A 26,123-nucleotide genomic window follows, 5' to 3' on the forward strand; every position below is an offset into this window, starting at 1 on the left:
TTAAACACTGATTTCATCATAGTAATCATTAGCTAACACTCACTTTTGACTTTACCATCGAATTGTATATTCAGATACCGAGAACAGAGGCAGCATTCGATCCTCGATTCGAGCACGACTTATCTTTTAATCGGTTGAACACTTTGCAATATTCACACGACTTTAAAGCCTCTTCCACGACCCTTTATTGTCGATTCGCATCGCAGCGAAACTCGTTCCCCTTCAAGTAATTAAGTGGCGCTTTTCATTCGCAGCAACATTAATCAGCTTTGTCTGTGAATATGTCACTCCGGCGGCTGACAGCAATAATGTCCTAACCCGCGGGGTAAGCTCACCTCCTTGGCTCTGAATCTTTTAAAGGCCGCTCCCTACGACGACGACGACGACGACGACGACGACGATGCAACGGTGCTGCTGCTGCTGCCTAACCGAAAAGGAGGTCGCGCGCTCAACGACATTCGTTAAGGTCGTTCCCGTAAATAATGGATTCCGAGCAACCCCGCGCGCACACGCTGAGACACTGTTCCTTTTAGCGGTGCGCGTGAAAAATTAGCGTCGCACCGTGATATTGCATGCAAATATCGCCGGACTTATGCCGAACCTGAGAAACGATGATTTCAAGGCAGGAATGCATAATGTCCATAAGACAAAAGGCTATATTAGACTTGTCAGAGAACAATTTCGAGTCTCTATTATCGTAAGACAAACAGCTTTGGGTAGTCATTTGAATAATTTCAGAATGAAGGGTTTTAATGCTGCCAAGTATTATACTGTTCAGGCCTTGTGAAAATAAAAATAGAAAATAAACGTATCATCATTTTGTCTATTGTAAACGTAGCCCTATCAAAATATGCAGAATCCAATAAAAATGTATATAATTACTACTTCCTATATTTAATTATCTAATGCATCGTGCTAGAGTTATGTGACACTACCAAACTCTACTAATCGTAGGACCTGTAAGAGTTAAAATTCGATTCACTGTTTTTGCCATTACGTCCATTTCTCTACGTCCCAAATAGTGTTCGAAAATATATGAAAAATAAAACAGAATAATATGCAAATTAATATCGAATGCTGCCTCTCGAACGTTCGCAAAAGATAGAAGCGTAACGTGTTTTAGTATTATTAACGCGATTCTGTAAAGTTTAAATAACGGCGATTCGCCAGGTTATGCCCATACGATGTTAGCTCTCTTCTAGAATCAACAGGACCTGTATAAATTGTTGGAATACTTTTACCCCTTTTTACATCTCTCCAGAGAAATGAGTTTGTTTGTTTCTCAGTAATTTATTGCCGTAGACAGTGAGCGAACGAACAATGTAAAAACCTCCCAACTGTTGTTATGATACCCGTTTACATGCAAACTGGCCTGATAATTGAATGTTTCGTGCTAATCTCTGGCAAGTCAGACCGCAGCCACATTACAAGAAAAGGCAGTATCTTGTACATTACAAGATCGTGGATTAAACAGACTCAATTGTTATCAAATACAAAAAAAAGATCCTAAGCAATTTCCTTCCTACTCCACTCGTTAAGAATAATTTAACGATGGATAAAATAATTAAGCGATTACTCCTGAAGTATTCGAAATAGAAAAAAATTGTGACCTTTCTTGTAAGTAATAGCAGTATCTATAACTTTTACTTGATGAGTCAATTGTTAGTACACTTTTTGAGAGAATGACAGATTTACTGTTCTTTCTTATACTGTGCCGCAGCTTTCCAACGTGGAGAACTAAGGAACGAAAGAATTTCTCGTTCATTAATTTCAAATATATAAATACTGGATTCATATTCTCATTTCCTAATTGCTTGATTTCGTTGGATATTTAAAAGATCGTAGGAATAGTATAAAATTTATTAACCAGAGTGAAGGAATATCTGGCTACATATTTTCCTATGAATTTGGTCACAGGAAAGTCGCATGTGCATTTGCGAATTCTAAACTGCAAGGCGGGCTAAAACGGAAGATCACGTGACGCGATGCGATTACCGGTGACAACGCGACGGTTAATTTTCTATGCGGTTTATTGACCAGAGTAATAAATAATGAGCGTTTCGCTTGAAAAAAAGAAGGTCGGTCGATTACGTTACAATGATCATTGTCATCGTATTTGCACAGCGTGCACGCTGTTCAAACGGAGAAAGGAGGTACCGCGGGTAACGAAACGAACGCGAAAGTGTACAGAGAAGAGAGCTAACGCCGTAGCGGTGTTCCCTCGAGAATACGTAGAGGAAAGGCTGGGGTAAAATCGAGTTAGTCGAACCAGTAGATTTTCAATAATTCAAAATAGAATCTCGAATTCGTCACGGTGTAATCAAATAGTTCGATCATTGATTTTTAACATGATACGAAGAAGAAACAAAGTGTCACGCATTTCGCGCAAACGGGAAATATAAAAAAATAAGAGCACAGATCAAACAAACGTAAGCGAATATAAATATCTGTCCCAGGAAATAAAAAATAATCTACGTTGAAATGCAACAACGAAAGCTTATAGAAAGATCAGGTTGACTATTAAATTTACACGCGATTGTTTTCCTCTCACTCGGATTAAAAGTTTTATTCGATTTGGATAATCTACGGGCGTCGTCGAGTAACCCGATTTCAGCCTTTGTAGGACGGCTATACACGTAGAGAGAACGTGAACGAGATCGGGAAAAATAATTGTTAAAACGTACCGACGCCGTTCGCCTGGGAGGATTGAAGTTGCACGGCGACGCTGAACCCGCGTAGCTTCACCGGCGCGGAATTCTCTTTGCCTGCGAGGAGGGCGCACTGCGGCTTTAGATCACGATGAATTATGTCGTTTTCATGGCAGTACCGCAACGCCTCCAGGATCTGTCGCATGTAATGGCTGGAAAAAGAAAGCTTCTGTTATCTCCTATGGGAGAGCCGTGCACAATATAAAGCCATGTGGTCTTTTCTTGAAATCTTCTGTGTGCGATATTGAGACGAAGCGTATAACTTCGAGACTGTCGGTATCCCCGTGTGAAACTGAACAGAACGTAACTGTGATTGGTGACGTTCAACTTTCTACAAGGGTTCGTTATAATATAACTACGAGTTTCGTCCTAAGCCCCGACGATCCCCCCATCCGAGCCCCTGGATAAAAGCGCGATAAAAAGTTTCTAACAACATTTTCTGACAAGACGGATGAATGAATGATAAAAACAGAGAACTTGCGTAACTTCGAAACGAGGTCGGATAGTTCTGTACGTGCTTTCGTAAGTTCACATTTTATGAAACACGGAGGGACGTGTTTTATGTGATTATGAAAAATGCAAGTATAATCGAGAAATAATTTTAGTAACACGCGTATGCATTAATCGAACAATTAAATAAGGACCAGTTTACATACATACGGTAATTATGTAGATTGATGAATCTGTAATTATGAATGAAACAAGATAGAGTATTTGCATTTACTGTCCTAATATTATTAACATTTGTTTTACGTATTATTAATTATTAATGAAACATTTATAAATCAAAAATTCTGGAAAATTATGAAATAAAGATTCGACGAAACTGATAAAAAAATCTGTTCAAATGTATTTTCATAGAGCCAATTAATATAGTGCGTCTATAGAATAAATGCCAAATCAATTGTAAAATTAGGGAGAAATTCGATATTGGTACACGTAACTACCAAACTCCTGACTGAGAAACGGTCATATTTAATTAACTGAAGATCAAGTGGCCCCTGATTATTCTTCTATATGTATAAGTACATAATACACAGAAACTAGACGACCATTTACCTTAATATTATCTGAAGACCACAAATTAACGAGGACATCGTTTTAATTACATTTACAAGTTCACATGATTAATTATCTTCGTTCATGGCTTCCTCGAATAGACGGCGAGTGCATAAATAATAAATGAAGTCATTGGTTTATTATCCTTACGTTAAAGAGACAACGACTGCGTGGACTAAAGAGGTGAAAGCAAAATTAACTCGGGGTTAAATAGCGTAAAAATGTCTATGCTTCTTAACTGTATAGGTCAGGCGATTAAGGAAAATGTTAAAGGAATTAGTAGCAGGGATTATTGAAGGTTGACCGAGATATAAAAAACGATGGTCAAAGCGTGCCTGTCTATCCTGCACCTACTTATACCATTATTTATTGCACATTCGTTAAACTGACCAGATAACAACAGTTCAATCGACTTTTCATTAAGAATAAAAACCATTCCCATCGGTACAATTATTATATTTACCCTTACCCCCATACTACCCATAGACTATTGCTATAATCTCAATATAGATACAGAGATTTGGATAGATTTGAAAAATATTCGAATAAACTAGTGACTCATTCGCTGCAGAAGGCAGGTATTATTTTATACACGAAATACGAGGTGTACGATGGAAACTCGAAAACGACACGAAGAGAGCAAACGCGTTTAGGAGACAGTTCGCAATGTGGTTACGTGTCCGTTGCACGTACTGTTGATTAATCTGCTGCTAGGAGCACAGGTAAATTTAGTAAACAGCCAGATGAAACTTTTGGTAGGCAAACATCATTTGCTTACAGAAACGTAATAATCGTGGGTCGTAGGTTTGTAGAGGATGACAGACACGGAATATCTAGTCCGATAACGTACATGCAAATTTCATAACGCATTGTGGAAGCCATTGTTGCACGTAAGTTCCTCGAATTCGTGCATTTGCGCGAAGTTTCATTATACAATGAAATAGTAATCGTGCCTCAGTTTCATGATTGTAACACAACACGTAATAAAAAGAAAGCAGTGGCATATTAGGTCGAGTGCGACATAATACAACGGAATTAAAAAATTAACGAAAGGTCGTTTGAATTGAATTCGAAACAAAAGGAGACATTCTTGACGGCTGAAATGCATTTGCGTGCACAATGCTAAAAATCTCCTTACCTGGCAACCGCTTCGCTGTATACGAATCCGGCAGTCGCTCTTCGAACGACCTCGAAGCATAAATCAGAGCCATCCATACTGGAACAGAAAACACGACGATTTACAAGGTGTCACAATTTATGAGAACGTCGTATCGGGGATGAACGGGCCGCTATTTATTTTACATGTGCATACGCATGTGCTCGAATTTGAATGGATTTCCAAGGAATGCATAATAAAACGTTCTAATCTTAGTCACATGAATTCATTGCGTATCCTACTAAGTCATGTCCTCAACGTGAATCCTATTTTTAATCGTTGTTTTAGAAACACCTCCAATCATTTCCAGAATGAACGCTCATATAAACTGTCGGAATTGTGATACTTACGTAAACCGAAGAATTTAGCTACCATTCATGGAGTTCGCGGGTTCCAGAAATAATGCACGCGGATATTTATAATACACGCGATAAACACGATTCAAATTAACGAACCACATTGACGATCAATAACCGGAAGCGTTGTACGAGTTGATCGCGTTAACAATCGTAACGAAGCTTCTTGCTGCAAACCGTACGTTGCTATTATTTGGAATGCATTCGATGTTAATTAGGTCAACTCTCGTTAACATAGAATTACGAGGAAGTGATGGTGTCAAGTAATCCCAATTACTTGCGCAGCACGTTTCGAGAAAAGTACATCAGTACAGCATTCTGACGAAGAATAAAACAGTCTGAATGTATCCAATTATTACAGATCTTTTATGAATATAAGACATACCTACAATGAACGAGAAACGAGAAGGAAATATGTAGCTATAATCGTTGGATCTTGTATTGCATTTAATGAAACATTTAATAAATAAGAAGCCTTCTTTACAAAAAATCCAAGACGTAATTACATGCGGGGAAGACACGTAAAGAATTTTATGACACAGTTAATCTCAGGTTTTATGACGAGACTTTATAAAAAGTTTTCCCGCAATATATTCAAGATGATGTACCATAGCGGTCATACCCGCGGATTAAGAACTTTGCGTGCTTCTTAATGCAAGTCTATTAAAACGTGTGATTAATTCGTATAATGCGACACGTCGAAACTGAACTCCATGGATATTAGATACATCCAATTAGTCAGCCGTGAAAGCTTATTTATTTCTTACGCGAGCGAAGCGAATACGATAGGGAAGCGTTACTTGCGATGATGGATTATGCAGGATTATTTTCACTATGGCAATTACGTTTTTGACACAGTATATCTTCGTCAAAGCACACTTAAAAGAGCAGTGAAAATGAATCACATCTAATATATATGTACATTATAAAAATATGCATGAAGTATTAAAATACTTTTATTGGTTTTTATATTATAGTGTGCATACATGTAGGGATTGCATAATTTTATTATAGAGGATGCACTAGCGAAAACTTGTATTACTGCTATTTAGCGTTTACTGCAAATTCTTGAAATAACAGTGATAATTGTGAGGTACGTGATTGTCAGATGCAGTTGCAAAGCGTACGACACGAAACATACGCGTATTTAACATAATCTCCATTGTCCTGCACATTACAGCAGTAACACGTACGTAAATGTAATCAAACATACCCGAATAATAACTTTTACAACAATCTCTCGCGTATGGTATAACAATATTATGATGGTGCTACACGTGTGCGCTATAAACGATTTCGTTAATACGTCCCGTGGAAACCAGAGCTCGGCTTTAAAGCAATATTTCCGCGTGCACGTGTTTTTGTTTCACCGTCGATATGGCCAGCTTCCCCGGAACCTACTCTCGGCCATTTCCACGCGTGAGATTACTCTAACGGATCCATTTCTCATCTTCCGTTACGAGATAGTAAAACACAGTTTTTTTTCTCCACTGCTAAATAGTGTTGAATTATTGTAAACATTTCCAGATTAAACGTCTCATTTTAAACAAATTCTTTATTCTAGTTTTAGTCATCTCTGTCGTAAATAATGTAACGATATTAAATAATATAAGTTAGTTGAATAGTAAAAATTCTGGGCTATGAAACAAAAATACGTTGAATTTATAACATCCAATAAATAAATGAATATGCAGCACAATTACTCTACAGGTGTTATGCAATGTTATTAATTAAAGTGAAATGCAGTAACAAAATCGATCGAACTCTGATATCAGATTTTAATACCAATATTCTGTTTTTATACATTTACACCTACGAATTTTATATTTTAACAGATATGAAAATCATTACTAAAATTGAGTAAAAAATAGTGATGACCTTTTTACGTCGCTGTTAATTGCTCTCGAAAACTTCCAGCTTAGAAAGTCGTTCGTCTCGTAATTCGTTTAAGAAATAAGAGCAAGGGATTGAAAGAAACGCGATGCTCGAGAGAGAGAGAGAGAGAGAGAACGGAAGCTGTGCATTAAAAAAGAGATTTCTCAAGAAATTACGAAGAAATCCGCGTAAACGCGAAACTAAGGCGTCCATCAACCCTCATTTTATACCCCTTTTCTTTGTGCGCACGTCTACAGCGTACCGTTTGCAAAAAAAACTCTAACTGAACTCTTCTAAACGTTAGATGAATACTCGAACGGAATCACGTGAATTCCCGTGATCTAAAGACGTCGTTGCCTCGTAACCACGTTTTCGTTCTCGTTGCCAGAACGTTAAAATCATGCAATTAAAAGAAAATCGAAAGAAGTGAAACATGCTACGTAGAGGTATTTTAGGAATGAAATAAAAATAAACGTGATTATACTTACTATTCGAATACCATGTAGAGCATACCCTCCGAGCTGTAGGTTTCGAGCAGCTCTACTATGTGGGGGTGTTTCAACATGTGGGATATCGTGGCTTCTCGTTTCAAATCTGCAATTAAATCATTTTTACGGTACATTAATTCTTGTTTCATGTAACGATATATTAATCATCATTAATTAAAAATTTTTATTCTATCATTACATTATAAATCATCCCTATTTCCTAATTCGGAATTAACTTTGTTAAACGGTGCCTTGTCTGGTATTCTGTCTCATTTTGAAAACAAATAAAACTCGCGACATGGCGTATTTATGTAACAACTTTTAAAACCTCGCGCTTCACAGGACCCGAATGAAACAGTAGTTTTTACAATTTGCCAACTTCCTCTCTACCTTTCAGGGAAAAGTTCCCTTGGGCGTCGATTTGGATAAAATAGATCAAAGGAACGGAGAAGCGAAAGACTGACGCTTTAATTTCATCTCTGACACAACGGTTTTATGTCAAAATTACGATGCTGCACGGTGTGACAATTTCTTAACCAACGGTGCAATAAATATGCGAAATATTATTTAAAAATTGTTTTCTAAATATTGTAACATTTAATTCCAGCAAATCTACTATTGCGTCAAACGTAAAAGAGAATCTTCTTTTAAAAAAAGAAAGAGACTGATGGAGAGGGTCGCTAAATTACGAAAGTTCTTGGGTCTCGACTGGCTCTACGAAATCCAGAGACGAATTTTTAAATATTTTACGCATGCCGTCAACAAGGCTACTCGTTTAACTTGAGAACAAACGAAATTGCTTCGATAAAGAACCGACACAGTCATACTGATTTACAATTTATATGCCAAAAACAGGATGAAGTTACGATACAATATAGGAGACTAAAACCAGGGCATAATATAAGGCATACTCTTCAAACTTTAGAAGAGAGTTCGTCAAAGTTGTAAAAACTCAACTTCCTCCAATGCAAACAGAAATTCATCTATCAAATGTATAATCATTGAAGAATTGCGTATTCTAAAAAAAATGAATGAACTGACTGACAATTAAGTACAAAATATAAATACATGATTTAAAAACATACGTATATAAAACCATGTGTTCCTACTTGATAAATTGATCGTATTAATTACTGCAGAATATGAAATAAAATGTTCATAAAGTAAAGAGGATAAAATACGGGAAATATATTTCACAATAATCGCGTTACAGACCCGGACTAATGAAATTGATTTTCATCGGTACGGTGACGTTCGAACGTCTCTTGAAATTACGTTCCAACTATGACGCATTTTCATAATATTATTAACTCATACAGCGACGTGTCTCTTTTATCTATTATTAGAACTATGTATCTCTTAGACATATGAAAAAAAGACAAGCTTTATTATTAGACACGTAGCAAATATACACGGTAAGGAGAACACGCCTACGACGGTATTCCGACAATAATACGTCTCATAAACAAATAATGACTTCCTCTTAAAAAAAATTAAAGAGATATGGCGACAAACCGAACGTGTCCCATTCCCCTTTAAAACAGAGTTTACGTTCTTTTTGTGTATTTTCATTATACGTTTATAATAATGAGTATAGACACATCCTTTTAGAATATAAAACTTTTCTGAAACTGAATTTGTTGGATATTCAATTACACAGTGAACATTATCTTCGACAAATGTAATTATTTTCGTGTAATATCAAATTTAAATGAATCGATTTAGAACATAGGAAACATTTTATTCAACGATGTGACAATTAATTTGATTGGTAATCTGGTTATGTCGAACTTCGCGAAGCAAAATGTAAAACCTAATTAAATTGACTCTAGGTAGAAAATCTATAAAGAAAAGTTCTCTCGAAATCACGTTAAACACCGTTCTGCTGGTATGCAAATAAAATGTCAGGTAGTAGGTTAACAATGTTAACGGGGAGGATTGCAAATAGAAATCCCGTTGAACCAACATTCTATCGATAGACAGAGAGACGTGTCCCCGATTCGCGTAAATAAAATCTTACCCTCCGCTGAGCCGGAAACGAAACTTGCCAATAACGCGATCCCGGGATTTACAGTTCATTTCTGGTATCCACCGTACACGTGTTTCACGTTAAACTCCCCCGAAATACATCCGAGCTTAAACGAACGAAAACGATTTTAATCGAATCTGGCGTAGAACGAAAGCGCGGGCAGAACTTGAAATCACAGCGCATCGTGTAAAAGAGCATACGTAAACGCGAGATCGAGCACAGAGAATACATTTGTTTCGAACAGGCAGCGGAAATTAATGCCGGAACACACCGGCACGCGTTGCATAGATAGATAGATATGTATACGTGTACACACGTACGCAGGCATAATGCGAAAGCGCGCGTGCATTCTGATTATTCCCCGCGGACTTACCGTTCGTGCTTAGACCTGGGCTGGATGTGAACTTCGCTACGTCCACGATTTTTACCGCGAACGTCTGCCCTGTCTGTCGGTGAATGCATTTCCTAACCACGCTGAATGGTCCCCTGAAACAGAACCAGAAACAACGGGCTTGAATGATCGTAATCACGGCCACGGAGTCTTTTGTGCTCAAGTCATCCCTTCCCTATTATGGGCTCGGTAAACGCGGTGACTGGATTAGGCTTATTGTTAGCTACATGCGAGTTCGATCGCCAGTACATTTATAATTATTTTCTTTCCGCAATATAAAATATTCGCCAAAATCACTGTAAATTAATTAAAACTGTTCAAATGCTTAGTTAATGTTTATTAAAAATTGATAACTAATAATGAAACTTGTGTTCAGTCTAATCTCGAAGTGGCCTAATTTGCCTTGTACTAACCACGCAGCATTCATCGCATTCACGAAAGCCATACTGCCTGTTATAGCGATCGGATCACGCGTTATTACGACTCGGATTCGATCCGTCTGGTACGCGCGATACCTGTTTAAGTTCGACTAAGTAACCACGGTGCCGCGCCTGCAATTGGCCCGTCCTAAATTGTAAGCGCAAGCATTTACAAGAGGAACGTATGATATTTGGGTCACCGATTTTGATTAAATTCAACCTACAGAGTATGTACGAATAATTATAATAATTGCAACGAACAGATCCGACAAAGACGTAATTTGTATAATAACAATTTCTGTAGTAGTTCGTGTATTTTTCATGTCTATGTATATGAATCCCACTAAATCGTACACGTATGCATTTGCAAAGGGAATTATTGATATTTGGATCGCTAGTTTGGATTAAATTTATCAGACGCTTATATTGATAATTACGAAATTGATTGTAAAAATTAATTGAAGTTGATTATATTTATTCTGAATGGTAATATGTGCAACAAGTATTTATTCCCACATAAACGATTTACGTGAAAAAGCTCATACCTCGGTGCTCGAAGATTCGTGTCAAGAACCAAGGAGACGATAACTAAAGGAGCAAAACCCGACTTCGCGACATATCTCACGATATCATCGACAGAATCAACTTTTATCTTCTAGTGCTGTCTAAAGGGTAGGAAAAGTGTACCGTTAGGAAACACAGCCTCTGGGGTATTTTATCTGTAGACAGGATGAGCAAGAAATTACCTCTCGAAATATCTAAAATATTCCTTGTATTCAATAAAATTGATAAGCTATTCAACTAATTAATTTTGATCTTCTAAACCTATTATTTGACTACTGTTATTACACTATAATTATGCTCTACTCAAGGATATTCTGGGATTGGTAACTTTAATTGTTTCACAAACATTTTAGAAGGAATGACTCGAAGCGCAGAGGTTTCCAATCAGCTACATGAACACGTAAACCTTGAACACCTCAAAAACCCTCTACCCTCGCTTTCCCCGGCGTTTGACGTTAAACGGATTATGTCGAATAACATCGTAGAACTATCGTTGTTGAAAGCTCGGCCGTTCGACAATCGTTCAACATACGAAGAACCAGTAAGAAGGTTTGCTTGCTCGCGTCCCACTTTTTACAAGAAATTATCGACACCTAGATGTTACTTAACAGCGATCGATCAACGTAGCGACGACGCTTTAAATTAACTTTCAAGCATCTTAATCTGTCCATACTACATAAAGATACTTAAACGAAAGATTTATTCCCTATTTGATTAAAACACTTTTCGTTGTGCAGTATAGCATTTATTTTTAATGATTAATCTGTATATTAAATATGTCATAAAATAAAATTTCAAATTTTCAGCTAACAATTTTTTCCCTGTCACGCATTGTTCGCACAGCGAACTTTTTCAGTATATGAATCTCAGTTCTCCTCGTGACAATTTTATCATGCAAATAAAAATTAATTTATTCGTTAACAAAATTAAAAGCATTTTATACAATATTGCATCGGAGAAGTGAATTTAAGCATTAATTACAGTCTGAAAATTTGTTGAAATTTGTAAATGACGATTCGACCGTGTATTCAACCTCAATGCATTCGGTATTTATTTTTATGGATATTCGCACCCTCTAATTTTTGTATATGAGTAGAATAAAATGTAAATGTTATACATTAAATTTTTATGTTTAACTAAAATTAAGTACTCCGTTGTTTAGCTGTTTCCACTGTGGTAGTTAAGGATTAAACTCTATAACTAATCCCAACGTTCCTTAACAGAATGCAAGGGGGTAATGCGTCTTCTTCATTACGTAGTTTGGTTCATCAACAGTGACCTCATTAATTCGTAAATCTCCCAAGAGTCTCGTCCCAGAATCGCCCAACGTCTATTTAAATCCTAATTGCGGTTCCTATGAAATTGGCTCGTTTCATAGAGAAGAAAGAATTCTGTGACATTCAACACTGCGATATCGTCCAAAAGAAATAGTAAATTGAACATTAAACTTGGATTCTTATTCGACCGCAATGCCAATATTGAACCTCATTTAATTAGAAGAGCTTCCTGCAATCCTCATCTATTTATCGTTTTCATTCCGACAGAATATGAATTTTTCTTCTTGCACAAAATCCTTAATACGTTCTTTTTTATTTACAACCGTAATTTCAGCCGTATCGTAGCTCGTAAATTAGCTAAGATTCAAAATCCTCTCTACAATACTGTAGCCATGAGTCATGCGCTGTAGCTGTTATGCTACAGCGCAGAGTGCAATAATTATGAAAATCTATGCGCAACAAAATAGCGTTTATGATTTATAAATTCGACGCACGCTTTAAAGGAGGAGGAACACCTGCCTACAAATTGTACGCTTCATCAAAATTCATATTTTACACATTCATTTATACACAGCAAATCTATATAAAAAAAAGGATAAGATGCATGTATAAACATGAACTAATGCCTGTTTTCTATTAAAAGTTAGGTTCAATAAATACTTCATGAGATGACCCGATATTTTTTGCAGATTGTACATAAATTAAGCGTCGTATCTCTTATAATGCAGACGAGATAGTACAGTATTTCTGTTTTATTACTAAAATGACTCCTTTCTTGTTCTCAATTTCTTAGATGACGATTTTAAAGAAACGAACTGAACGCTGATTAAAAACATACTAGATGGATTTTTAAAATAGCGTAACACTTTATGCAAAGTGATTCAAATAACAGGATTACAAAGTGTGTTGTTAATGACACAATTGTTTGTGTAGACGTTCATCAGAGTGATCGTAGTTAAAATATACGAACGTCGAGAATTGCTATATTGACCTTATTGTCACTTGTAAATTAACCATCAGACTATCGTAATTGAACTTCAGTGTAACACTTTTGATCGAACACTATTCCATATTCCATGGGCCTTACCAAGAAATTAGCTTCACAGTTTCGTCCGTTATCGTACGTGCGCCACGATTTGAAACAAAGCGAGGACGTCTAATATGATTTATAGCAATCCTATATTTCGTACAGTGACAGATGGTCAGTTTAGAGTTTTTTTACTCGAAATATCTAAAATATTCCTTGTATTCAATAAAATTGATAAGCTATTCAACTAATTAATTTTGATCTTCTAAACCTATTATTTGACTACTGTTATTACACTATAATTATGCTCTACTCAAGGATATTCTGGGATTGGTAACTTTAATTGTTTCACAAACATTTTAGAAGGAATGACTCGAAGCGCAGAGGTTTCCAATCAGCTACATGAACACGTAAACCTTGAACACCTCAAAAACCCTCTACCCTCGCTTTCCCCGGCGTTTGACGTTAAACGGATTATGTCGAATAACATCGTAGAACTATCGTTGTTGAAAGCTCGGCCGTTCGACAATCGTTCAACATACGAAGAACCAGTAAGAAGGTTTGCTTGCTCGCGTCCCACTTTTTACAAGAAATTATCGACACCTAGATGTTACTTAACAGCGATCGATCAACGTAGCGACGACGCTTTAAATTAACTTTCAAGCATCTTAATCTGTCCATACTACATAAAGATACTTAAACGAAAGATTTATTCCCTATTTGATTAAAACACTTTTCGTTGTGCAGTATAGCATTTATTTTTAATGATTAATCTGTATATTAAATATGTCATAAAATAAAATTTCAAATTTTCAGCTAACAATTTTTTCCCTGTCACGCATTGTTCGCACAGCGAACTTTTTCAGTATATGAATCTCAGTTCTCCTCGTGACAATTTTATCATGCAAATAAAAATTAATTTATTCGTTAACAAAATTAAAAGCATTTTATACAATATTGCATCGGAGAAGTGAATTTAAGCATTAATTACAGTCTGAAAATTTGTTGAAATTTGTAAATGACGATTCGACCGTGTATTCAACCTCAATGCATTCGGTATTTATTTTTATGGATATTCGCACCCTCTAATTTTTGTATATGAGTAGAATAAAATGTAAATGTTATACATTAAATTTTTATGTTTAACTAAAATTAAGTACTCCGTTGTTTAGCTGTTTCCACTGTGGTAGTTAAGGATTAAACTCTATAACTAATCCCAACGTTCCTTAACAGAATGCAAGGGGGTAATGCGTCTTCTTCATTACGTAGTTTGGTTCATCAACAGTGACCTCATTAATTCGTAAATCTCCCAAGAGTCTCGTCCCAGAATCGCCCAACGTCTATTTAAATCCTAATTGCGGTTCCTATGAAATTGGCTCGTTTCATAGAGAAGAAAGAATTCTGTGACATTCAACACTGCGATATCGTCCAAAAGAAATAGTAAATTGAACATTAAACTTGGATTCTTATTCGACCGCAATGCCAATATTGAACCTCATTTAATTAGAAGAGCTTCCTGCAATCCTCATCTATTTATCGTTTTCATTCCGACAGAATATGAATTTTTCTTCTTGCACAAAATCCTTAATACGTTCTTTTTTATTTACAACCGTAATTTCAGCCGTATCGTAGCTCGTAAATTAGCTAAGATTCAAAATCCTCTCTACAATACTGTAGCCATGAGTCATGCGCTGTAGCTGTTATGCTACAGCGCAGAGTGCAATAATTATGAAAATCTATGCGCAACAAAATAGCGTTTATGATTTATAAATTCGACGCACGCTTTAAAGGAGGAGGAACACCTGCCTACAAATTGTACGCTTCATCAAAATTCATATTTTACACATTCATTTATACACAGCAAATCTATATAAAAAAAAGGATAAGATGCATGTATAAACATGAACTAATGCCTGTTTTCTATTAAAAGTTAGGTTCAATAAATACTTCATGAGATGACCCGATATTTTTTGCAGATTGTACATAAATTAAGCGTCGTATCTCTTATAATGCAGACGAGATAGTACAGTATTTCTGTTTTATTACTAAAATGACTCCTTTCTTGTTCTCAATTTCTTAGATGACGATTTTAAAGAAACGAACTGAACGCTGATTAAAAACATACTAGATGGATTTTTAAAATAGCGTAACACTTTATGCAAAGTGATTCAAATAACAGGATTACAAAGTGTGTTGTTAATGACACAATTGTTTGTGTAGACGTTCATCAGAGTGATCGTAGTTAAAATATACGAACGTCGAGAATTGCTATATTGACCTTATTGTCACTTGTAAATTAACCATCAGACTATCGTAATTGAACTTCAGTGTAACACTTTTGATCGAACACTATTCCATATTCCATGGGCCTTACCAAGAAATTAGCTTCACAGTTTCGTCCGTTATCGTACGTGCGCCACGATTTGAAACAAAGCGAGGACGTCTAATATGATTTATAGCAATCCTATATTTCGTACAGTGACAGATGGTCAGTTTAGAGTTTTTTTCCCCATATTCGTTACGACTTGTCAGAACCGCACGTTGAGCATTCAAAGCACGATCCTCGTCCGAAACTTGAATCATTCGAATTTAATTTTAACAATCTACCATTCATCCGACAGTTATATTTTTTGTATAGGATAGAAATTCCTCTCTAGCTCTCAATTTTTTAAGCAATAGAGTGAAAGTTTTATGTTGCATAAAAATCTGTGGACCGAACAAGAGTAACTAACTGAAGTAATCACTATTTTCACGCCAACTAATGGGTAATAAATATGCGAAATCAGATTAATGGAAGCGTCTAGTATTCTAGTGCAATTAAATGCCACGCGCTTACAAATGCGAAACCGGGTGTTCGCAATCAGTATGAAAGCGCATCGTCGAAGTCGTGCTGCATCGACAATGATATTCCATCTCCATAGTTCGGTTATTTCCACATTATTGGACTCGGGAGCGAACTAGCTGGTCGCGATAACGGAATGCGGAGAATGAGAAACAGAGTTTAGCGATTTCAATTGCTAAAAAAAATTACATGCCAACGGATGGTTTTAGATTATGAGTGACAATGAAATTTTATTACAGTATACAATTACATATTTATACGACTAGTTCGAAATACAAACAAAAAGGAACAAATCATTCCAAAAATATTTCCACTATTTTTTAATAAGAAATTTCCGGACAAGAATATAAATACTGCAATACAGAAGAGCGAACATCGAACCACGAAACTGACAACGTTGCCGTTAACAAGATTGAAAGCTCGAACCTCGACGTAGAAAGTTAAATACTGAAGTTTATTTGGCACGTGTATTTGGGAAACAATGTCGCGTCAGTTCGTATTCAAGATGATCTTTCCCGTGACGCGATGGAGGGTAACTTGATTTCAGGGAGTCAATCTTCTTCTCACCTCCGACTTGAAGAGGATCGAACTTTCTCACTTCATCAGTATTCTCGATTCAACTACACTCGCTTGCCTCGACCTACCTCTAAAGTCTGTCATCCTCTGCGTTCAGGACAAAAATACATTTTGTCCTTGATATATATTAAATAACTGTAACAGGTATTAAATAAAACGTGCAGTAGGTTCTATCGTTAACACCTCCAGTCCGATAGCATTTTTACAATAAACTAGACATAAACAGACACAATATTAAACTGTTTTATGAAGTTTCTTTAAAATAGACATCACAGTTCGGAACATTACAGCTGCTTCTCGGTGGCGAGCTATTAATGAAAGCATTTAGGAAACCGAGGGGAACGTTACAAGTTTTGCTGTAAATTATTCTTAGGGCATCCAAGTTTGTGCATTTACCCATGCACTCATGGTAGGAAGTGAACAACAACCGATATCCTGTTCTAAGATGATAATGGCAAAGGGCATGTAAACTAACTGCTATGAAACTCGCTAGAAAGTCATTCGAAAATTCATATCGTAGGTATACAACGGTGTTCTCACACACAGATCTTTGAAAACTTATATCGATTGATAGTGATGGCAGTAACAGAACTTAGTTTTGAATATTTCATAGGATGTAAAATATTTTCCGTATTCACAGAAGTGCTCGATAGTTTAGTAGAATTATTGGACTCCATGGTATACGAATCAAAAGGAAGTTTATGAATTAGAAAAGAGCTCCACGATGAAAACGATTTCTAATGAATGAAATGAATTCCAAGCGAAATTCATATTAATGAAATTTTATAGAACAAACATGTTCACTTTGGATTTTCCTGATTGCGTATGTACTCATGTCGACCCTTCACCAATAATTTAGTAATTTCTCTTTCCTATTAAGACGTTAAGTATAATCGTTTCAAGAGTTTGCTGAAGCATTCCCATCGCATAGTTCCTCACCATCAAATCGTTCCAAGTACACAACCTTATTACGTTATAAACCTGATCGTACGAGAGTGATGTTTGCTCAGTCAACAAATTCGACGATCAGAAAAATACGCGCGAGATCAGACGCATCGGGCAGACAGCAGGAAACGTAAGACGATTGCATTATCTCCAACAGGTTCACAGCGGACGACCGCTCGCAATTAAGTTCAAGGCCGAATTCCATCATCAAGAATTTACTCTTCTCTAACTTCTCAGAAAACATGTAGACAGAGCTGGCTGTATACACGACCCTTCAGAACCGAGTTACGAGGGGGATGAAAAGTAGGGCGAGCACCGTAAAAGGAACGACTGGCCTGCTGCATTTCACCTGCTACGTGCCACTGTTAGGGACCTCGCTTCTGCTATTTCGCGTATTTATTGGAACTCTTTCGCCGGTCGTTTCGATCGAGCAGGCAGGAACGTATGCGGTGCAATCTTTCGACAGCTCACTCCTTCCCACGCGAAACGTAGTTCCATTCCTTCTCATCGACGTGCTCCTCGATAAATTGGATTTTTAATTGACATTCTCCCAGTGACCTCGTACGTGTAATTCGGAAAAAAAGAAGATAGAAACGAGAACAGAACAGGCAGAGTAGGTAACAGGTTTACTCGGTGGTCGATAGGTATATAACGAGAACTTCAAAATAGACATGTTCGTCACAAGATTTCCTCGAAGCTCTTGAAATGTTCCGTCGAACGATATGTTACAACTAATGCGTTATCTATAAATATAACGCACTGTTACGATACTTCATACTCGACTTGTTTCATTCTTTTATTATATTTTATCGATACTGAAACTGCGCGATTTCAAGTATTTCAATTAAAAAGTTATTCGATATTCATCGTTGTATGCTCTAAGTTGTGTATAGATAGATTAGACTGGTATGTCCATCGTGAAATGTTGAGAATCGATAAAAATTGAAACATAACTGAAATAAATAATATTTAACAAATATTCCATCTGCTTTTATTCTGTTACATTAAATACGATAAATATTTTTCATACTTTTATATCTTAAATACTGAAACTTCAAAAATCGAAATCATCAAAATTTAACAACAAACTTGAAAATTTCATGAACGTAAACTTCCAATGAAATGAAAAGTTGATACCTACCTACGATGTTCCGTTTCGAACTCCTCATATCCTTTGATCTTACACACATTGAGAAAGAATCAAACCATTTCTGAACATGAATTAGATCGTGCCAGAAATATTATAGTATAATGAAAACAAATCTTCATAAAAGAAAGATGTTGCCACAATAATAAAATACAATTTCCAATATCAACGATATACACCTTCATGAACGTATCATGTTGATATTTGTTACATCGTCATATCACATGTTTATCAGGAAAAATAGATAAAACGACATCTCAGCCCTGTACGAAAGCCTACCTCATTCGTCATACGTATGATAATATATTTATAAGATAATATTGTTATTCATGTGTCATACAAAGGGTGGGTGGATCACGTTGCTTGGGGATAATTTATGGGAACATAAACTAAAAATTCCACGATAGGGAGTATGTATTACCTTGCAGAACAAGCACCTTTCCCCGATTCTTACATCCTTACCCGTTCAACCCTTTCGAGTCAACAACTGTATACGCACGTCATCGTTCGTACACGCGGTGCATGCTCACGCGCGCGCGCCCATTGCATTCCCGGATTCAATACCTGCATGCCTAACCTAAGAGCATATACATGCTACACACGCATACACGTAACGCATGTCTGTCAAAGAGTATCCTCTGACTGTCGAACACGGTGTCTTATATCTGTTTCATCCCCCAGTATAAGGAAACAACGTTCCGCATTTTGACAGCTCCCCTAACCCGTGCGTTAGCTATGACTCAGAGACGGATGCGACGCAGCTGTCACGTCCGTTTCATTATTCATGGATTTCATTTACTACTCACTTGCCGATAATCTCGCAGAGCTCGTAAACCTCGTCGAAGAGTACCTCGTCGTCCGCCATAGTAGCGACGAGGAGGTCGAAGAAGTCGACCGTGCAAGGGGGTTACACGCGCCAAAAGGCGCGTCAGAGCTATGCGAATTCGTAATAATTTGTAGGGCGTGCGCGTCTTTTTCCACCCGTGTGCCCCAGCCGACGACGGTGGCCTGTTGTGTTTCGTGTTGTGCCGTGTGGAATACGCGGCGGCGTGAACGTAGCCGCGTATCGTTGATTCACGGCCGCCTTCGTACTCCCACCCTTCTCCTCTTGCTGCCCTATCTCTCTCGCGTCACCTGACAGCACGTATGCGTTCTCCTCTACGCGCACGTTACGCACACACACATGTAGGTTAATACACCCGTGTTAGCACGCCCGATTGTCGTCGCACTGGCACTCACGGATCGGTACACGCGAGTCCACGACCGTTTCAATCGTGAATCATATCGGGTTAACCGCGCAAGAAATTTTTCACGATGCCAGGAGCCGTTGAATACACAACCGACACCGCCTTTAAAGCCTTGCCATTCTGTCGCCGGCAAGGGCAGCGCATACACAACTGGCGGCGATACGCAGTACGGACGTTTGCAAGGACGTGTTCTGACAGAAACACGAAAATGCCGGGTTCAGTGGAATAGGTTGTCCCGACCGGACAGTCGGTCGCGCGATTAACGAGGACCGATCAGCGAGAAGCGACCCAGACAGACACCAATGTCACTACACACACTTTCCTCGTCTGTCAAACGCTGGAGGAGTAGATTCACTCGCTCCGAAGACTGGTTGCATAAAACGCGGCGAGCGACTGCGCCAACCCAACGTCCACCCCTCCTGACACCGCCGAGCGATGTTCGGGATGGTGGGGCGGGCGTGGCGCCGCGCCGCGCCGCGCGTGCAATCTTTGGCGGAGAAACACGCTCGCTGCGGTCACTTCTGCAATAACGATATTATCCATTCTGTACAAAAGTAATTCTATCAACAACATAACACGTAGTCCATGCGATCACGCCTGTTGACATCTCATTTGCAGATAATCAAGCGTGAACATGTCGAAGAAAAGCGCAAGAGGTAAATTCGAAGGGGCTGCGTGCAGATTCAACTTCCGATGATACATTATCGAGGGAGCTTGAGTTCCACGAGCGCGAAAATCAGGTTAGTTCAATCACCCAGGAGAGATTACTCGGTGGTTAGATCACTTTAGTTATTAGAACTATGATTAAACCTCGGATGTTCTTTGCAAGAATTCGATTTCGAAAGCATTAAATTATTATGAATTATACGTACATGATTATATTATTCAGATATTGTATTTATCGATATTCAAGATTAGGAAGATATTACCGTAAATATGATAATCCTTCAAAAATTTCGTCCATATCCTCTTTTTGTCCGAAAACCGCTAACACTACAATTGCTCTATTGCGTCCCCAAATTTGTCGAAGTGCGTGAGTACCTAGTGCCATAAATTGTAGCTCATTCTCTAAGTATTTCAGATGTTTGTGATCATATCCCTTCAGAATCGTTATCCTTCGTCTGTTTTTACAAGAAGATACAAATAAATTGTGTATAAGATACACACTGTTAATTAACTCGCATTATATAGTACCCGCTTTTTGCCCAAATATCAACGTATTGGTATTTCACTGTATCGGTATCCAACTGGTTATATAGGATTAGCAAAGCATTTGCAATCTGAAATGAATCTTATAAGTCGCATGTATAAACACGCAATGTTAAAGAGAATATAATTAATTACATTTTCTGCTGCAACTCCTATATTCATACGCAGATCAGTATTGAGTATTGCATAAAATAAATACTGCGTCGTAGCATGCCCACGTGAAATAGTAATATCAAGTCTTCTGCGCTTGTTGTTTACTTGTCTCAAGTTTCTGTGATTAAATCGTATCAGATACAGTTTAATTTTACGTCTATAGAAATACAGGTAATTCAATGAATGTATTGTACCTGTTCGGTGTCTTCATTGGGTTAAACATATGCTTATTCTTTCTCTTTTCATTACATATTTCGTAGCTTTTCTGTTTATATTTCATTACAAAGTTTCTACGATTACGGACTTCTGTATTTCTTTTCACATTCGAGTTTCTTTGTACCGAACCTGGATAAATTCTATGCGATGTGAACGCCACGCAGAGAACTGTATCATCATCTGCCGCATTATATCAGTTCTTATCTGAATTCAAACAGGTTCCATCTTAATTGTGAAGTGAATAAACATATTCTTCGTTAATTTATCTACAATATTTATACGCTTGTGGAATAGAAATCGAAAGAAAATTTAATTAGTTATCGACTCAACTGAAATTGCGTATACAAGATTTCAAAATCTCGCAAACAGTGTATATCGACAGTTCGAATAACCGGCAATTTCAGGGTAGCAGTGTAGTGTTTGATATGATTAGGTTAGAATAGCTATTTTCCTAATTAAAAATATTCGTCGTAAATCTGAATGTCATGTGATTATTACGAGACTTTTCGATATTAACAGTGGTTAATATTTGAACGGACGTTTATTGAACTGAGATCAATTTTCCGTGGCGATAAAGTCTATGTGGATGGTTGTCAAAATATCAACCAACTTTACTGTCAAACGATTTTTATACGACTTTGATAGAAGAAAAAAAACGTGACACATAATTTGGATTGTACTAACATCGACGAGATATTTCATGTATTGAAAATGGCTGCAAGTGAACCAAGTGTGTCATTACCATCTAGAGAAGATAATAATTGGAGAAAAGACGTAATTTTACAATTACAAGATAGGAATAGGAGGCAAACATATTGTTTTACGGATCTTATTAGTTTACGTAAGATTTCATTCTTTATGTTGATTAGTGTTATCAGGTTCATTCAGTTAACTGTACAATATCACTTTGTTCCTATTATTTTACACTTATCCAATACACGAAGTTTTTGTGTATTACATATTTATCTACATTTATGTTCTTTGAAATAAAATATGTAATATTTAATATTGTTGATCATTTGCAGATAACAGATTGTTTGAAAGTACAAATACTTTACGTGGAGAAAATATACAACTTACAATAACAAATGAAACTCTCCGTCGTGAGGCTGTTAGTGGAACTCTTGGATTAAATGTGAATTCTGATCTTGAAGCTCGTCTCTTAAAGCAGGCAGAAGAATTAGCAACGCTACACAAAAGAAAGGGAGAACATACGCAACAAATAGTAGATCTTAATAATAAATTACAAGAAGTGACCAAGGAGCTTCAAGCTAAAGAAACAAGGTACATATGTGTTACAGAATCTCCTAAATTAAATATATTTTGAATGTTGAGATATTAATTAATGATGTATTTAATAAATATTTTACAGTCTTGCTGAAAGCCTGGAACTCAACGCCAATTTACGTCTAGAGATGTCCAAATGTGTGAGCAGAGAGAGAGAATTAGAAAGTGTCAATCAAATGTTAAAAGACGAGCATCAAGCTTTGCAACTCGCTTTTGCATCTTTAGAAGAGAAACTCAGGAAAGCACAGGTATTGTATATTTTATTATTATCGTTACCATTATTAATTTAGTTTATTTATTATAATTACATTTAAAGTGACAATTCATACAGTTCTAACGTATTTCTCCTAAATTTTTAGGAAGAAAATCGTCTGTTAGTTGAACGCTTAATCAAGTACAAAACTAGAGATGCTGAGAAAGTAAATGAAGAAAACGACAACTTTTTAAAGTAAGTACTAGATTGATTTTATTTCTCCTATTCATATAAAGCAACTTACACGTTGCTTATTAATATTTTAAAGCAAAACGGCGCTCAATCTTTATATATATATTTTATCATGAAAGTAGAACTACTTTCTTCATATATGAATCAAAATCACAGCACATACTTTGATGAATAGTGCCTACTTGCTATATCTTTTAAAAGCTGTATGTTCACGCAAAACTGTATAGTATTTTTATGTGCATAATTGGTTTCTCTGTTCTACTATAATTTCTTGGTACTATGCATTTTCTTTCTTTAATACTGTAGATTCTGTTTACAGTAGTTGCGTTCTATTTGTTTTCTGCAAACTTTGGTTTATAATTTGTCCTATTATTACAGCTTATCTTTGAATGCTTTGCTAATTGCCCACAAGTTAATGTGAATTTTAAAATACTTAAGGGGCTAGGCCTAGTCTCATGACTTTTCTAATATTTGTAAATTTTTGTCGATGACCCAGCAAGAACAAATTGAAAAAAAGGAATTTCGGATCTCAGTACAACCTTTCTTTAGCATAAAAGTAGTTCAATTTCAAAGCAGAGTAGCTACGATGTTTGCTTCACTTTGTAACACTTGTTTCATTAGATATCTGCATAATATCATTGGATAATGACTAGAGTGCCGGACTTGTTTAAACTCGTAGTTATTCCTAAATTTGGTGGGTAACATTGACGCTCTGCCTTATCGTGCAGATATGGAGCCTAGCCCCTTACGGTAACTGGGATTCTCTTTATTTGAAAATGGTTTATATTATATAAATCTTAAATCTATGTTTATCGCATTTGTGTGAATCATTTTAAAATCGAATCGTTCACTAAAATATGAAAGGTATGTAGCAACACAGCTAATAAATAATTAAGAACATTTTTTATAGACTGATTATAATGAAATTGAGTTATTGATTGACATTTTAATAATCTGATATATGCCTTTTATTATAGTTTGCATATTCTATGTATTTATTTAGGGAATGTTTTTATTAATGCCTAGATTTAGATAATAATGAAGCAATATAATAATCACAATTTTCCATTATCGTTCGCGACATATGTCACGCACATACGTACTGTGGAATGATATTTGTGTAGTATCTGACGGCAAAAACTCTCACAATTTAAAAAGAAAGTATTTTATACATGGGAATTTAAAAAGATCGATGGATCGAGCAATTTAACATAATTTCAATAATGATATTCATTTCTACTTGACCTCATATACATTCATTTATAATATTGCATGTTTTCTAAACTACAATAAAGATTTTAAGAATGAGGAGCATTACATCAAGCATGCTAATCAAATTAATTTCAATTATCCAAATATCATGGATTATTTACGAAAGAATAAAAGTATAGGTCAGAGCTTAATATTATATGTAACAATTAATAGACTTAGGCATTTATTCTGGTTGTAATAGATTTACTCTTTCCATTTTTTGAATTCTTTGTTTTATACATTTGGTTATAGTTTTAATGAACTTGGTGTCTATTACAATACGTTAAACATTATGGGTCACAGGGGATGTGGTAATATTTGATTATTGTAACTTACATGAATGATCGCAAAAGGTAAATAATTCTGAAGCCGATGTTTTCGTCAAGAGTGATCGTAATTTTTTTAAATCCAACACGTTTTACTGTAGCTAATTAATGTTGAATAGAGCATCGACAAAAATGAGAAAAAAGTAGTATTTTTCAATTAATCATAAACATTCGCATGAAATATGTACAATTCTTTGTGTAAATTATTTAGAAAATATATCTTCTCCGGAAAAACAGTGAGGCACCAGGTACCAGACTTTTTGTAGCACTGGATATTAGCACTTCACGCTGCTTGACATTTTCTTTTCAGTGAGAGTTTTTCCAGTCCGACAGCCTTTTTGATGCATACCATATCAAAGTTTGGGTAAGTCTGTGAAAGTGTCGTGACAGAAATTACGCTTACCGCTCAGTTATAGCTTTGGGTAATTTGTTAAAGGAACTTGATCGTTATTACTATACGTCCGTACACGTTCATACTCTCTTCGTTTCTTTAAGCTTTACATGAGTATTCTATGTGTATTACTATATAACGAGTTAATATGTACGAAATCGCGATGTAAACGAATAAACTTAAAGCGGAGAAAGAGGACTTACGAGGACATAAGAGGCATTTATGCTTAAACACATATATCATCGAACAACTATGTTAAGCTAAATGTGGAATTATAACGATCGTCACAAGTGAATACGACTAATGTAAATAATAAAGGATAGGAGGAACGTTCTAAAATAGCAACTAACTGAGAATCATACTTGTTCATACAAGAGAATAACAGCGAAGCACTGATTTTACTAATTACTATTTGCATGAACCGTAACAATACGATGATCGGAAGAGAAAACGCATTATTCCCAATACCTGGGTATTCATGGAGCATTAGTTCATTTCTGGTCATTGTACGGGTTTCACTGAAAGTTGGGAACCGTTATGATTTGTTTTCCAGAAAAAGACAAGCAAAGGTGCAAAGGGAACTTGAGGACGCAGCACGTGACACGCGACCAGTTAGTCCGGATAGGTCAAGCTTAAAAGAAGGCATTGCTGGTCTTCCTACTGCGGTACCAACGAAAGTGTCCGTCACGTTTGTACGTTGACAAAGCTTCAATTTATAAAATACTTTATATATATGCAT

The 26,123-nt window shown here is 36.5% G+C and overlaps 3 protein-coding genes across 4 annotated transcripts in view; 1 reads left to right on the forward strand and 2 right to left on the reverse strand.

Annotated features, from left to right (window-relative positions):
* Positions 1-20,514, reverse strand: part of LOC108625658 (peripheral plasma membrane protein CASK-like) — a 34,792-nt gene extending 14,278 nt beyond the window's left edge. The window contains exons 1-5 of the mRNA XM_018025837.2: positions 19,666-20,514; positions 10,045-10,157; positions 7,643-7,748; positions 4,906-4,983; positions 2,685-2,860 (exon numbers count right to left, since the gene is read on the reverse strand). Coding sequence (XP_017881326.1) covers positions 2,685-2,860; positions 4,906-4,983; positions 7,643-7,748; positions 10,045-10,157; positions 19,666-19,724 — 532 coding nt within the window. The 5' untranslated portion in view covers positions 19,725-20,514. The remainder of the gene's footprint in view (positions 1-2,684; positions 2,861-4,905; positions 4,984-7,642; positions 7,749-10,044; positions 10,158-19,665) is intronic.
* A 513-nt stretch (positions 20,515-21,027) lies between these two features.
* LOC113464424 (uncharacterized) lies at positions 21,028-21,679 on the reverse strand. The gene is made up of 4 exons (XM_026814083.1): positions 21,663-21,679; positions 21,451-21,586; positions 21,301-21,386; positions 21,028-21,227 (listed from the first exon to the last, which is right to left on the reverse strand). The coding sequence occupies exons 1-4, from the start codon at positions 21,677-21,679 to the stop codon at positions 21,032-21,034; spliced, it is 435 nt and encodes a 144-aa protein (XP_026669884.1). The 3' UTR covers positions 21,028-21,031.
* A 196-nt stretch (positions 21,680-21,875) lies between these two features.
* Positions 21,876-26,123, forward strand: part of Atg16 (Autophagy-related 16) — a 417,335-nt gene continuing 413,087 nt past the window's right edge. The window contains exons 1-6 of one of the 2 annotated variants that reach the window (XM_026814118.1): positions 21,876-22,525; positions 22,710-22,968; positions 23,057-23,219; positions 23,331-23,419; positions 25,304-25,357; positions 25,938-26,076. In XM_026814118.1, the coding sequence (XP_026669919.1) occupies positions 22,396-22,525; positions 22,710-22,968; positions 23,057-23,219; positions 23,331-23,419; positions 25,304-25,357; positions 25,938-26,076 (834 nt within the window). In that variant the 5' untranslated portion in view covers positions 21,876-22,395. The remainder of the gene's footprint in view (positions 22,526-22,709; positions 22,969-23,056; positions 23,220-23,330; positions 23,420-25,303; positions 25,358-25,937; positions 26,077-26,123) is intronic. The other variant, XM_018025811.2, reaches the window with a different exon arrangement.

This window comes from Ceratina calcarata, unplaced genomic scaffold (genome assembly GCF_001652005.2).
Source record: "Ceratina calcarata isolate Rehan_Ccalc_2016 unplaced genomic scaffold, ASM165200v1 scaffold368.2, whole genome shotgun sequence".
NCBI classification, from domain to species: Eukaryota; Metazoa; Arthropoda; class Insecta; order Hymenoptera; family Apidae; genus Ceratina; species Ceratina calcarata.

Excerpts from the sequence above, each read along its gene's own strand:
- LOC113464424 (XM_026814083.1), bottom strand. Across the intron at positions 21,387-21,450 it reads TAGGAGTTGCAGCAGAAAAT|ATTGCAAATGCTTTGCTAAT; the intron begins GTAATTAATTAT and ends GATTCATTTCAG. Across the intron at positions 21,228-21,300 it reads GATATTTGGGCAAAAAGCGG|ACGAAGGATAACGATTCTGA; the intron begins GTACTATATAAT and ends TTGTAAAAACAG.